We start from the raw sequence: 15,085 nt of genomic DNA, 5'->3' as shown, positions 1-15,085 counted from the left end.
GGAAGCACCATGGATTGCTCTTAAAAAGCTGAAAGTTGAGGAAGTAGCTGAAGTTGATGGGAATCTGAGACCTTTAGAGAAATTAACAAGAATATGTTATAAATAGCAGGAATATAAAACAGCATTATAAAATGATGAGAGTAGATAATTCAGTCTGGTATCTCTATAGAGATTAATTTTTGGGTAGAGAGAATTAAATATTTTGCATATGTGCAGCTTGCTGGTGAAAAGTGGTCAGTGTTATGTGGAGACCCCAAAAATGTCAGGAATTGGAGGGGTCATTGCTTTCTGAAAAACTGATCCTTTGCTTTTTTTGTTTCTTCATTGGATCTCCCAATTGTTTGTCATGATGGAATTGCTAGTGGCTATTGCTGTCTGGAAGGATCTGTAGAATCAAAAAAAATCACATGTAAAATAGATGTGTTGATTTTTAATTTTTACTTTTTCAGTAGGTGGTTGTGAAAAAAGCCTTTTCATACTGTGTACAAGCTTACAATTTGATTGAGACTAGGAGCATATAAAAAGCATAAAATTCTGTGTTTCAAACTTCCTAGTGTGCTCAAGGGTGTTCTCCACTGATTTGTTTTAATTTGACTACTCTAATGGCACTAGATAATATCAAGCATTTATTGTGTGTGATTTATATGGATAGGGAAAATAGTGTTCACTGTTTCTCAGGCCAGGAACAATGTTCTTTGCACATGGCCTTTAATACAGTTGTGAGCCTAAATAAATGCTGCTTTTGAATACGTGCACAGATCCTGTATAATTATGGAGCAGTGTGGTTTACTATGAGAGAACCTGCAGCATTGTGGAATGCTCCTCAGCTGATGTTTGGATAAAACAGATCAGCTCAAATATTGTCTGGAACTGATCATCTGAATCTTGGGCCAGATTTCCTTTTCCTTATGTGTTTTCAGTGGCTCTTTAGTTAATCAGGGAGAGTAGTGGGCTGTGGTGGCACAAAGCATATGGGTGTAGCCATGGATAATGGTGGGCTTTGGTTGTCTGTGTGATATTTACTGCTGAACTAGTGAATGGAAATGGAGAACTCCTTCTTTCCCATTAACATTACACAGAGATAGGAATGAACAAAATGAGTAAGTTAGACCTGTTCCACAGAGGGTGGCAGGTGGGGTTTATGTTAGAACAGGCATTCAAAAATACTCTTCCAGGCTATTTCCACACATAAAAATGAGCCACACACAGAATCCCAACAATCTGTACTCTGAATTTGCTGTACGTGGGAGGAACTTCCCATAATGAAGAACAGATTTGTGGATATTTATCTGACTGCAAATCATTTGACAACATTTTGATCATGATCAGCTCACCAGTGTGGGGAGGCAGCTGTGTGTCCTCCTCCCTCGTCCCAGCGCCTGCATCTGCTGCTGAGTAACTTCACTGGGGTGTTCTGCTTTGTGTGGTTTGTGGCAGAATGGGTGCCGAGGTAAGTCCTAACAAGAACAGAATGTATTTTGTTAAAACTTTTTTGCTTTTGTCTTTTTGATCCTCTGTTAATACAAGCTGTCTCACTTCTTGCTCCCTCTGTGCAACTGATTCTCCTCGTTGCTTTTCCTACTAACAAATGCTAAAAGGTTGAATATGCATCACAAATTTTCATCATGATAAATTTCTTTGAAATGTGCTGTAACTTCGAGAGAACAGCTTGTGTTACATCTTTGCAGTGGTGAGTAATGTTTGCTCACTTTGTCCTTTGTGTTTGATAACCTATGAAGCTCCCTCCAGCTTCTCTGGGGTAGGGCTGGGTTTTTATTCCCTGCAATCTGTAGGAAGTGGTTGAGATGCCAGCATAGCTAATGAAGGTCTGACATGTACTCCTTATTTTTAATACCTAAAAGTAGTTGGCATTGGATATGACCTTACAATTTAGCTTCAAAAAGTTTGCATGACCTTCACCAAATGGTTTAAATGGAAGAATAGCAGTTGGTATTTATTTTTGAGCTTGAGGAAAGAGCATTTTTTAGAATGATTTAATTTAAAATGCAAAAAAAAATGTTCCCTACCATGCTTTAAGTAGGTCAGGATTTCTGCCACCCTTAGAAAGGAAATTGAAATCTGACCTGCTCAATGGCCAGGGTGGGATGGGGGAAGGAGGTTTTGGTGGTTTTTTCTTTTTTTTTCCCTTTTTTTTTTTTTAATGAGTCCAAAGATGTATTTTTTTAAAAATATTTGTTTCACTGGCCATGTATTGTATGTATATTGTAGGGTATTTCAAGACATCCCTGAAATATTTATCATGCTGTGTCCCACCAAGAATGTAATCTTAAGGTCTCCACTGTTTATGAAGCACAGTCTGTATTTTATCTCATGCTGAGAAAAGATGTGATAATGGTTGGTTGGGGATTATGTGAAAATGAAGTGAGGAATGACCCTTAAAAATTGGTAGGAAGTGGGAGATTCCCAAATGAGACCAGCGAGGCCAGGAAACTGAATTGCTACTGTGGGGCTTTTCTAATGAATATCGTCTTTGCACTTACAATGGGGAAAATTGAGATTTGGGAGAGAAAGAAGCATTTAAAGAAAGTGCAATAAAAATCTGTTGGGTTGCAGGAATTAAAGCTAAACCTGTAACTCAGGGAACTTGTCTTTGTCAGTGCTGCATTTTCAGGGTGTGCAGGCACAGAGCCCAAGAAGAGGTGCCTGTGATGCTGAAGATCGTCAGTGGATCAGAAGTGTTGGGAAGTGATCTGATGTCAATGAGTTTCAGGCACAAGGTAGCACAGCCACTCCTAAATAAGTGGCCCATTGCAACAGGAGATGCTTGACTTGATTCTGGGTTCATTCTTTACATCTTCTTTTACTTTTTTAGGTTAAAAAAGAAAGCAGATTTGGCAAAACATTTCTTTTGAAAGCATACTTGCCTAGGCTTATTTCTTGAAAGATTAAGCCTGAATTTGGATTAAATATGGCAATAAAGCGTTATAGCATTGCATTTTTTGTTTGTTTTTCTTTCTTCTGATGAACTTTTCTGCAACTTAATGTTCAGAATAATTTAGGCTCTGCTCTGTGAGGTATTAAAGGAGTTCATAGAGATCGTTCTTCCTTCTCTGGCGTACAACTATTCAAATTGCAATAGTAAAGCCAACAGAGATTTAGCAAGTCATTCTAAATGGTGCTTTAGGGCAGGGAATAAATAATGCCCCAATCAATTGAAATTTTAGTAGGGAACTGGGGTATGATGTAAAATTACCTGCATTAGTCTAGAAAACTCATGTGATTTCAACTGCAGAAATACTACTGGGTCCTTAATATTCAAAGGCTACTAGTGCTTTTGGTCCGTCTCACTGAAAAGGCAGCAGACTTGAAAAGCACTTTGTTCCCTGAGGCTGGATTGGACTGAAGAGGAGGGAATGATGATTTGTTGAGTCAAGACCACCACCTTTTGCTGCAGAAAGGATTTTTTTTCATGCTAGTAGAGTATATCTCCATGTTAAATTTCATGTCCTATCTGAAGTAGGACAAGCTGAGGATTCTTACTCCAATTTTCTTGTGTGTTGTATCAGCTGTCAGACAAGCAGAATGGTGTGATCTTACCTTCTCTCTTTCCACAATGTAAAAAAAAAATTGATCCAAGTGAATCAAGTTTGGGTCTCAGACATATATGTATTATGGTTTATGCCAGATAAGATAAATGAATTGCTTTTTGATAGAAGAATAGTAATCTGTGTTTAATTGGGGAAGACTGCTTTAGACTGATGGCTGAGTGATTACTGTTATGACCATAAGGAGCAGATGGTTGAATACTGAAAAAAAGCATTTAAAGGAAGACAGGCATAACCCAGATGTTCTAAGATGCATGTAGTTCTAGCTTTTCTCTCTCCTTTTTTATTTTTCTTCCTAAGATATTGTTGTTTCAGGATTTCAGTTGTTAGAGCGCATAACCAGGACCATAGATAAGCCTGGAGACATCATCTTCTTTACCAAAACTGGTTACTTATTGAAGACAATCAGGTCATCAAATCCTCCCCTTGTTAATTTACAAAACTTTTAAAAACTAAGTAATGTTAATTTTTTTAAAACTACTTTTTTGTCCTGTTACTCCTGTTCATTCTGATTCCAGACCCCCACTATTGTGTCTGGTGAGAAGTACAATTTCCAGTATACAATTTTACTCTGTTGGTTGGACTTGTTATAATTCCAGTAGCTTTTTCTGCTGTTTCTCCTGAAAAGCCAATCTTCCTAATCTTGTGGTCATCTAGTTGCTTTTTTGTGCATTTATAGGGTGAGCTCATCTGTTTTGAGTGTGATTGACCAGAACCACACTGGTCACTTCAGGTTAAACCTCACATCCTGCTGGTAGTTCTTTCAAACACCAGCAGCTCTTCTGCTGCCACCGTGGGTTCTGTGTGCCTTTTCCTGACTGCACCATATGGCAGGGGGACCACGAGGTACTATTTAAGTGGTATAGGGCTTTCTCTGCTTGATGCTCTTTAAGTGATGAGCTCCCAGTGACTTTGTGACTTGTTTCAAATGCATGAATTCTTTTTTTTCAGTTGTGTTGCTTTCTGTTTCTATTGTGGAAGGACTTGGCTGTAAAACAGTCTTGTGTGCTTTGTGTAAAATATTCTGCAATAATTTGTCACGGTCTTTTGGCTTTCTTATTTTTAGCAATTCGAAAAAAATAGTATTTACCCTCTGTCTACTACTCCACGTGTTATTGCATTGCTTGTGTTTTAACTGCTCATTGACTCAGCTTTTTAGAGGTGTGTAGATCAAGCAACTTGTAGGGTACCCTGAGGTAATGATGGATGCTTTTTGGGTCTTTTTTCTCTCCTCGTACTTGTGGATCAAGATTAACTAGCTGGGTATGCCCCAAAAGCTTTGGAAGAGGGAAGGAGAAATTTTAATAAACAGCATTGGGTGGTGTTGATTCAGAGGCTGGGAAGAATAGATTTTTATGCCCTCCCACCCAGTGGCTATCCCTGGGATCTTAGTTTAGGGATTTTTGTTCAAACTGTAACCTGCCTGTGTGGCCCACCCAGTGGGAGAGTTTATCTGGCTGAAAAATAACCCAAAAAATAACTGTGTGTCTGCACAAATGTTATCCTGGCCTATGGGAGATGACAGCAGGGGAAGGACAGTGCACAGCAGTGCAGGTTACAGCAGCTTCTCTGGCACTGGTGCTGATTTAACAGGTAGGGATACACTTCTGGTGTTCCCAGCTGAATATATAAACTCAGGGTTGTTTGGACTTTTGCTGCTTATCAGAATGGCAGATGATGTCTTAACCTTTGAGTTTGGCCATTCATTTGTAATTACATAAAAAGAAACAGTTGATTTTATTGTATTATAAACCAAGATTTATGCAGGAGCTCCCACTTGGTCATGGCAACTTGTTCTTTCAGTCTTTGCAAACCAAGCAAGCTTAGTGGTGGGGTGGACATCACTTTGTTACCCTTTGTTTTTTGAGCACTGATAGGGGTTTCAGAGCTATCCAGGATAAGGATGATGCAGTTATTGCTCCACCAGGGTGTTTTTTCAGTTGTTGTTAATCATGTGTACATACACCCACACTGTCTCAGTGTTTGAATAGCTTGAGGAAACTGGGCTGTGTACTTTTCATGCTTCAAGTCAAACACAAGTCTGTGCTCTTGGCAGGAATTTGGCTTGGTTCCTCCCAATAGCTGGGAGAGATGAACCAACATCCGTACATTACTCAACAGTGTCTTTGCAAAAGATGGGCCAAGATTTTAATTTTTGAGAGACTTTTGAAGCCTTGCATGTTTCCCTTTGAGACCCCAAACCACTGTTGTTTTTTGGAAAACCTTGGTCGTATGCCTGGCTCTCTGACAGATGTGTCTTATCAACTTTATCTTCTTACTCTGAGATTAGACATGAAATATGGGAGTGTCTCATGACAAGCCCTCAGTAATGTGGTCAGGATATCCCATCATGCCACAAGTACCTTTTAATGTTTTTCCCCTTTTACCGTAAAGCCGCATTTCCTTGTCTTGTTCCCACGTGCTGTCGTTGCACTGTAAAATGCGTTGAAAATACAGGATAGAAAGTAGAAGTCTTGCTTCAGATCAAGCAAAAGATTTTTTGTGATTGTTTTGGGTCCCCCAAGTGTTTATTTTTTGTTGTCTATGTTTTAGTTTTTTTTCCATGTGATTTCTGGTTTGTGCAGGTGTTTGGTGTGACTGAGTGCTCAGAGTACCTGAGTTAGTAAGACCTGTAAGCTCTGGGGGCAGTTCAGCCCACACCATGGTGTAGGACTTTCTCAAGAAGTAAGAAATGGATATGGATGGAGAAGGGAGCAACATATCTTGTGTGGAGTCTGGTGTGAGATCTCACACTTGTTAATAATAAGTATGTTTGCCTCGTGAGACAATGGGTGACATTGAGCAGGATTGTGTCTAAAAAAGTGCAATTTCTGCAGTTTAGACAGACGTGGAAAATTTCATGATTGTGACTTAAGTTCAGCTGTGCTGTGGGCAGCTGTTGGTCCTGATAACTACTTAATTTGATATTTGCTGAGAACTCTGAAAACTTGCAAAGTTCTCATTGAAGGAGAATAAAGCATAATAGAAAAGGTTATTGACACAGTTGAATTATTATTTTAGTGCATGTGTTTGCCCAGTAGACCATAATGGATTTGGAGTCGTTGTTCTGGTACACTGAGTAAATTCTGGGTCGGTTTTGGTGTGCCTAGTCATTGTGAAAGCACTTATTTCTCAATGCCACACAGCTGCTCTTGAAGTGTCAAGAATTGGCCTGTCAAGTACTGGCCTGTTGTTTGACCAAACTGGCAGAATGGTGCTGTAAGACACGTTTTTGTGATTGTGTCCTTAACTGACTAGGCAGCACTATGTCAGAAAGAACCACTTTTATTTAAATACCCATAGAAATATTTTCTCTATACTATCCAGAGTTAATAACATAGAAGCTTCTTTAATTTTTTTTTTCCTAGGAAAAAAGAAAGGCTCATCTGTACTGGATGAAAGTGATTTAAGTTTTAGCTTGCTGCAAACTTTCTTGTCAGGTCCCAGCCCCTTGAAATAGTTTTGTAGTAGAGATGTTGAAACACAATGGGTGGTGGAAATGTTTGTTTATTATTAATTGATTCAGCATGTCTTCTTTTTTTTTTTCTTTTGAGATGCCAGTCAGTCAAGGCTGTTGTTCAGCCACTACCTGGTCTGCATTCTTTCTGATGCAGTTGAGATGAACTGGTCTGTATAGCAGAGTATGTCCATGGGGTTTGGAAAATAGGGTTATCTATGGCAGAGTGTCTCTTAAATTTTTGAGATGTCTGGGCTCATTTAACCTCCTCCTTTCTGCAATACGGAGCAGAACTTGTCTGACAAAAAAAAAAAAAAGAAACAGAAGTGGTGTGCATGCATCCTTTTCCCAAAAGATATAAATAGTGTAGAAGGAGGATTGTGTTCTCAGCAGCTTGGCAGATGACGCTGAGAATTGACATAACACAGATATAGGCAGAGCACCGGAGTCTCTTTTTGCTTTTGCTTTGTTGCTTAAAGGAGGGAGTTCAGATCAGCTCTCTGGAGTCTTGATACTTTTGAAAAAAAATGAAATGTTAGTGAAGCAGTCTTTGAGATTTTGTGTCACAGTGTGTGTGACTGGGCTGAAAAGAAGGGAGCTGCAGACAACTGCAGATAGCTTATCAACAGTGTTTAAAACCCCAAAATTCTCATCTGTTGATTGATAGATTCTGATTGATAGATTGTGATTTCTGCCTGAAAGCTGAGATGTGTCCTATTGCCATGATGAGCTGTAGTCTCTGCATGGCACGTGTGCTACCTGCGAGATTTGTTTATTTACTAGTTGAACACAAGACCCACTGTAGGTTTTTTGGCCAAATAAGGTTTTGAGAACATTCTCAAAACCTTACCAAGTTGTCTGCTTACAAGGTGAGAACAGCAAAATCCCCATTGGTAGAACTTCACAGAATCTGAACAGGAATGAGAGAGAGTAATTGGTATCACCTTCCCCCAACTTCCTCTTGTACTTGACAGTCTGGGAAGAGATGGCCCAAAACACATAGGCAGCAGCTACTGCAAGTACTTGAATAAGGATTTATGGATTCCTGAAGCTGAGGTGTGAAAAGGAAAAGACTGATTTTTATCCCTAACTCCCTACTGATCTCTTGAGCTCCTTTATTCTGAGGCTCTCAGAAGCACCTGATGTCACTGGAGTCATGCTTCTTTCCTCTGCTTTTGGTCCCTGTCCTGTAACATGGGAAAAAATGGCTTTAGCTCTGTTCTTTTGACTCTTTTGGATCACAGAGGTCATGGGGGAACCTGCCTTTAGGCTGTGTCTATTAGTCCATCAGCCCAGAAAATAAAGCTGCAGTGGCCAACTGCAAATAGTTGATGAGCTCTTGGCTATGTGGCAGAAATCACTGTGACTTGTTAAAGGTACTGAAGGTTGTGAAATAAACAGGTTTGACAGCTGCTCCCTCCAAATTGGGCTGTTCTTGTCTCAGTTCAAGAATCACTGCTTGAGAATATCAAATTTTCTAACCCAAGCTAAGCAAGAAGCCTGGGAAGGTTTCTAGAAGCACCTTTGATTTAAAAATCTAGATGTCATTCTGTAAGGTTTCTCTTGTGTGTTTTCTGCTGTTTTTTAATGTTCCCTCCCCATAAATCAAGTAATTCCATTTCTCTAAGTAAATGTTCCTCTGACATGAAAATTGAGGAACAAGTGAAAACACATAATTTTTGCTGATTCTTTCCACTCCTCCTCTTGTTCAAGTCTTGGCTATGTATAGAAGACTGTATTATTATTTTTTAATCGAAACTGTTTTTTCTGTAGTAGAGAGGATCACTTGCTTTGTGAGGTACTTTAAATAACAGAAACATCTTGTTTATAAAAGCTGAAGAAAGAGGAGCTTAGAAATTCTAAGTATTTGATACTATTTAATGAGTGTATCTACTAAAAATAGGCTTTGTAAAGCAGGGTGGTAACTCATTCTGTAGTACTCCTAGTCAACAGCAAAAGCCATAAAGATTTTTTTTCTGAAATGATTAATGGCTGCATATCTAAAGTCCTGCAAATTTTTGTAATGCTCAGCAGAATCTAAAATTTTGAGCGAATATCTTGTGCTCCTGCTTGTGAAAATAGCTTTCCTTTAATCTATTTTGTTTGCTCCCTTGCCAGCCAAGCTAAGAAAGTGAGCAGCACCATGAAGCTATGCTAATGTGAGCCGTTTTCATCCTTCGGTGTCCCAGAGGGTTGATTCCTTATCTGCCATCATCCCTGCATGAAGTGTATGCGTGCATGTGTGGGGAATGCAGGAATGGGCACAAATCTTGTACCCTTTGAAGACACTCTGTCCAAAACAAACACTTAGTTCCCAGTAAGTGTAATTTAGTTGATGAATATCTTAACAGCTTTTCTGGGGAGGAACCTCTGCTTGTTTTCTGCAATGTACCAAAAGCATTTTTAGTACGATCCTGAAGTCCTTGAATATGAGGGCCTGTAGTGTTGTTTGTGCATTGATGGTGCCAAACCATGTAGATGCTCGATTATTTGTTTTCCTAAAAAACGTGGTGTTGCTCTAGACTGCTCAGAGACTGGGCCTTTTGTTTAATATTTCATGGAGATGAAAGAGAAGAGCAAGAGAGATAAAATGAGTGTCCGTGAAATGAAAATAAGCTTTCTAATGTTTATTGGTGTTGAAGACCAGGAGACTTTATTGTTCCCGGTTTGCATTACTGATAGCTGTCCCTGTTGTCTGTCCATATGTAAGTCTTTGGGCATTTTCTACTGATATCTTCATTGTGATTACTTGTTCTCAAGATACAAACTCAAATCCAAAAGGTAATGAAATGTTTCAGTTAGTGTGTGAAGCAGAATACAGAGTGCAGAGGCTTTGCAACCTCAATGTGAAGAGGAGAATCAGTGACATCACACCCCGAGTGTTTGTTTAGATCTTATGTGAAACTGTTGTCTTCAGGCATACTCAGTATTGAACAAATGTATGGATGTGATTTTTTAAAGTATGAACATTTGTCATCATTAGTTTATACATGTAGCATATCTGCATACATAATACACATGCAAATGAAAAATTGCCTATTTAAGGCTCCTAATTTAAGACAACACCTGATTTGAAGGTGAGTTAAGCACGTGGTTTGGTGCTTTTATCATTTGGGGAAAGCCATGTATAATGTGTTGGCCAATGAAGGATGTACAGAATGATGTCCTGCTTTTACAGTCAACTGTCTTTTTACTAAGGCCAGTGGGGAAGAGTTGGTCTTGGAGAGAAATGGAAGGATCTCCTGAACTGATGTGGTCTGTGTGCCATGAGGAGCTCTCTAATACCAGTTGTGGTGTTGGGCTGTCCCTCTGTGCTGCTGAATGGGTTGGGTACCTCTGGTGAAGTCACAGAAATTGCTACGTATCTTTAATAACTAACTAAATAATCCATATGAAAAAAAAAATGCATTTTTAAATTTTACAGTGCAAGGTAATTTTTTTTCAAGTCACATTTTGAAGTCTTTATTTCAAGATGTGAAAGAATTCATTAAATCCACCTTTATAACAATCTGCCTTCCTGGAGATGACACATGCTCTGACATTAGCCGTCTGCAGTGAAACCAAAAGGAATTCCTTTGAGCAGGGTTTGGGAAATGACTTTTTTCCTTCCTCAAGAATCAGATGGAAATGTGTGACCAAACATTGTCATTGGTGGTAGAGTGGCTGCCATTTGTGGGGGCAAAAATGACAGATCTGCTTGGAAGGAAGCTTGGGATCTAACTATGTATATTAAATCTGTCTGGAGATGGGAGAGCAGGCAGGATATGGACAGAGTCCAGGTCTGCCCTTGACTTGTCCCATACAACCCCCTTTGAATTCAGAAGGAATTATCTCCAAATAAATATAAGGGTGGATGTGCATGAGTGAGTGAGAATGGAATCACCTGATGTGGGATTCCCATAGTGAGGTGTTGACTCATCTTTTTATGTATGGAAAGCTATTTTGCAGCCTTAGAAACAGTGGTTTCAGTTTGGGAAGGCATTGAAGCACTTGCATGAAGTGCTTTTCCAAGGAGAGATTTTTTCCACAGTCAAGTCCTGTGCAAACTTGAAATGTCTTTGATTTAGGGAAGCAAGGAGTGAAGTAGTTTCAGGTGCTACTGTCTGTGAATAATATCCTGCACATGGAGCTCCTGTTCTGTTGGTCCTTAGGCAATACCATGATAAAAAAACGATACAAACACCTGCACTTGGGTCCACTTGCTGAGTTCTGTCGTTTTACTCTCTTTATTCTATAACTTAGGAAAAAGGAGGCAGGGACTTTTCTGTGCTTTGGCTGCTGTGTTGAGAGAGACACAAACACCACGAGCTGCCAAAATGAAGGAGACAGTGAAGCTGTCCTTATGTCGGGCTCCTGCATGCATGGACAGGTTGGGGGAGGAAGGAGAAACCCTTTCCCTGCCTTGCCTGCTCTCTTGCATTTACTATTGTTTCCCCTATAGTGGGGGCCTAAATTGCTTTCATTATGGGCATTACACTAATTTCTCATTATTTTGTTGAGCCCATGTTCCAGCAACTTCTGAATTTTAGGCCTAATGTGCTAATGAAGTTTGATCTTTCCCTACCTAGATAATTTGTACATGTAAATACACTTTGTTTCCTAGTTAGAGGAATTCTGGAACAGGAAAATGCCCAAGTAAATTCAAGGTTTGCTCTTTAACACTGGCAGCTGCTGTGAAAGATGCAGGCTGAAGCTGTAATTCTCCATGTGTTAACAACAACAAAAAAATTTACCCTTTTTTTTTTTTTAAATTGTGAGGTACAATCGTGTTTGTTTTGCACTTTCTAATCTTGAAAACAGAAGCTGGGTAAAACTGGTTGGCTCTCCTCATCTCTGCCTCTGTAAGGACTGGAACCAGTTTAGTTGGGGGTAGGTCGGCACTGTGAAAGTTTTGTTTAAGATCTTTCTCAACCATGTCAGTGTTGTTTCTCTTAACTTGTTTAGCTTTTGTGCTGGGTTTGTGAAGGCAAAACGTGGCTTAGCCCTTAATGTACAACTGTTTTGGCTTGAGTATAGCGAAGCTATAAATAGGCACCCCTTTGCCTCCCCAGCAAGGAAATGACTGCGGCAGGTGTTGTCCTCTGCTAGAAATTGGCACATTATTACTAACCAAGTACTTTTTTTTCTTAAAATCAGCTTTCTTGTTACGTGTTCTTCCTTTATTAAATGCCAACTGACAGGTCAGCAAGTATCCTGTTAAAATCTGAAGTCTTTATTAGGTCAAGAGAAATAAAAGCAGAAAGGTATTTTTGGTTTATTTCTGTGCAGCCTCTGTGTAAAGTTTATTTTATGTGCAATTTAAAAAGTGTTACCAGAAGGCATAGGAGAGCTGCATAAAGCTTGTTGCTGACTGAAATGGTGTTTTGATTCTTTTAGCTTTGCTGGGCTGGAGTTTAGCTCGGGTTTGTTGTAGCAGTTTCTCTGTGATAGGACTGGCAGACACTTGGAAGTCTGCAGGCAGGATTTGTATCCATGCTTGGACTGAGTTCTTCTTGCACTGCATCAAGAAAATAAACAGGGTTTTTTGTGCATCGAGGTGGTGCTTAGAGTAAATAAGGATATTGCAGTCTGGTCCATGTGAAATGGGTTTGCTGGTGTCAGTAAATAAGCTTCTTCTTGATACAGACCCCATCATTTTGTTTGGATTAATGTTTGGTCCCAGCAAAGAGCCGGAGTTGTTGGGCAGGGAGAATCAATGTGTTTGTGCTGCTGAGGCTGTGCTGTTCAGCCAGGGTGGAGAGCCATGGCCTCCTGCCATTGATGGGTGCTGCAGAAATTGTGAAATCCAGGGGAGATGTGCTGTGCAAACAGCAAAAAAAGGGGGCAGTCCTGTGTTTCACTTCCTGTTTAACATCTGCCTGCTTTTGCACCCCTTCCTTTCTCCCACAGATGCGAGAGCTGTGTGGACCTGCTGTTTGTGAGAGGGGCTGGGAACTGCCACGAGTGTGATACCCCCCTGAGGAAGAGTAACTTCAGGGTACAGCTCTTTGAGGATCCTGCTGTTGACAAGGAAGTGGAAATCCGGAAGAAAGTGCTGAAAATGTGAGTGTCACCATTCAAAAGAACAGAAAATGGATGTATTTCCTGGATCACAATTTTTGAAAATTGACTTATTCAGTAGTAAAGAGGAAGTTTTTATTTTTTTTTTTTTTAAAGTGACAAACCATAAGACTTGACTCCATTTATCATGGAGGGATTTCAGAGGATCTGATTTTGTGCAACAATTGGGAGCTGAATTCTCAATTTAGCCTTGCAGGATTCCTGCTTAGCATTAGAAGATATTGGGTGTTTCTGTGTGGCCTTCTTTGGCAAAGACTTGGCTCCTAAATGGAGATGATTAGATATTGAGGGGGTGAACATGGCAGTAGAGCAAGAAACAGGATCTTGATTGTTTTGTTGCCTGGGGACCTGTTCTGAGAGTTGAAGGCCAGTTCCCTTCAAAATCAAAATGGGAAAAAGAGAGTTCACATTGTTTTTTGCTTCACACAGCAATTGTTAGTGGAAATGGTTCCTTACAAGCCTGGTGTTACCAGTCTGTCATGCAGATTTGAAAGCTCTTGGAATTGAGATAAATGAGGTCTAAAATTGCATTTCGCTCCTTGTGGCCAGGAAGCAGCATTTTATAAGGAAAATAAGTGAGCCAGTTGGTGTTTTGATAGAAGAAAATCTGATAAATGTAACAACCCAGAGAGAGTTGTGTGTGCATAAGTGAACTTACAGGTAGTAGGCTTGTCAGCTTTTATCTAAGTCTTGGTACAATAGTAAATGAATCATGTGATGTTGCTGAGGTGTGGGGAAACTGTGCCACTGAATACCAAGATGCTGATGTGGAAAGGAGTAATAATTTTGATGTTTGATTTTAAAGTCAACTGAAGTGCACAGAAGTCAAACTGGAATAAGTCAACTGAGCTCACTAAATATGAAATGAAGTTTAGTTAGAAAATACTTGGCCCACTTGGGTTTGCCAGATTAGTTTTTAGGAGGCAGAAAAAATGCCCCCAAATTGGAATTTGGCCTGAGTTGTTGGGATGAGATTTTTATATTCCTGGGTGTCACGGTCCCCAGATCGGCCAATATCTCAGCTTTCTGTTTTCTTGGGAAGAAAGTCTGCATATCTTGACTTTCGAAGGCTGTCCATATTCTAAGCCAGTTGTCCCTTCATGTTTTTACTTTCTCCAGCTCTGAAGAGGTGAAAATGAGTGCTGGAATGGTTTATTGATATGAAATGAGATAATTGTGTAGCATTTTCAGTTTGCGGCTGACATATGCTTTCTGTTGCTGGCACAAAGCCAAACTCCTTTTTCCAATAGTTCTAGAAAGGCTTTTTTTCTGTGGGTGTTACTTTTGCCTCTGCCTTTGTTAAGAGGCTGGCTGGGAGTTACTCTATCTTGGCCTCTGTGCTCATGTTTACCTGTAACCCTGGAAAAGGAATTGGCAAACAATAGGCAAAGATAGCACTGATTTCTTCCAGGCTGCCTCCTTTCCTTTGGAACAGGCACTTCTGTCTTCCATTAAAGATTCTGGTTAGTTTGGGAGTCACAAAGCACATATTTGATAAAACTAGATCAATGCTTAATCAGTTTGTAGCCAAAGCCTTGTTGAATGGAAATGGCATCTTTCTGTGTTGTATAAATACTTCTTTCTCTTCTCTCAAAGATACAATAAAAGAGAGGAAGACTTTCCCACTCTAGATGAATATAATGATTTCTTGGAAGAAATAGAAGAAATTGGTAAGTCTTAATGCTTGCATTTTTGATGTGCTGTGCTTATGAGACCATAGGCTTTTATCTTCTGACTCAGCTGCCTGTGAGAATGTCTAAGTTCAGTATGATTTATCATAGTATCAGATTTTTATCTAATTACTTTTTTTCTGGATTTTAATCATATTTGCTGAACTGTAGGACATTGTTAAGTAAAACATTTTATCTGCCAGGAAAAAAACCACAATCCAAAGAGGAAGCAGTGCTTTATAGCTGGAAAAGAAAGGCTTGCAGGGGACTGTCAATGCTGCACTGGCAAAAATTAAACAAAGAAAGGAGAAATTGAAATTTTCATTATATGC

General features: G+C 39.6%; 1 protein-coding gene across 2 annotated transcripts in view; it reads left to right on the top strand.

The window, feature by feature from the left end:
- MNAT1 (MNAT1 component of CDK activating kinase) overlaps positions 1-15,085 on the top strand; it is a 117,906-nt gene that overhangs the window by 21,255 nt on the left and 81,566 nt on the right. For both annotated transcript variants that reach the window (XR_014226547.1, XM_082284488.1), the window contains exons 2-3: positions 12,913-13,065; positions 14,680-14,753. Coding sequence is in view for 1 of the 2 variants with exons in the window: in XM_082284488.1 (XP_082140614.1) it covers positions 12,913-13,065; positions 14,680-14,753 (227 nt within the window). In the remaining variant the exon portion in view is untranslated. The remainder of the gene's footprint in view (positions 1-12,912; positions 13,066-14,679; positions 14,754-15,085) is intronic.

The sequence above is a fragment of the Coloeus monedula genome (genome assembly GCF_965178545.1).
Source record: "Coloeus monedula genome assembly, chromosome: 6".
NCBI classification, from domain to species: Eukaryota; Metazoa; Chordata; class Aves; order Passeriformes; family Corvidae; genus Coloeus; species Coloeus monedula.
The sequence above is the reverse complement of the archived record's forward strand: the minus strand, read 5'-3'. Positions and strand labels throughout refer to the sequence as shown.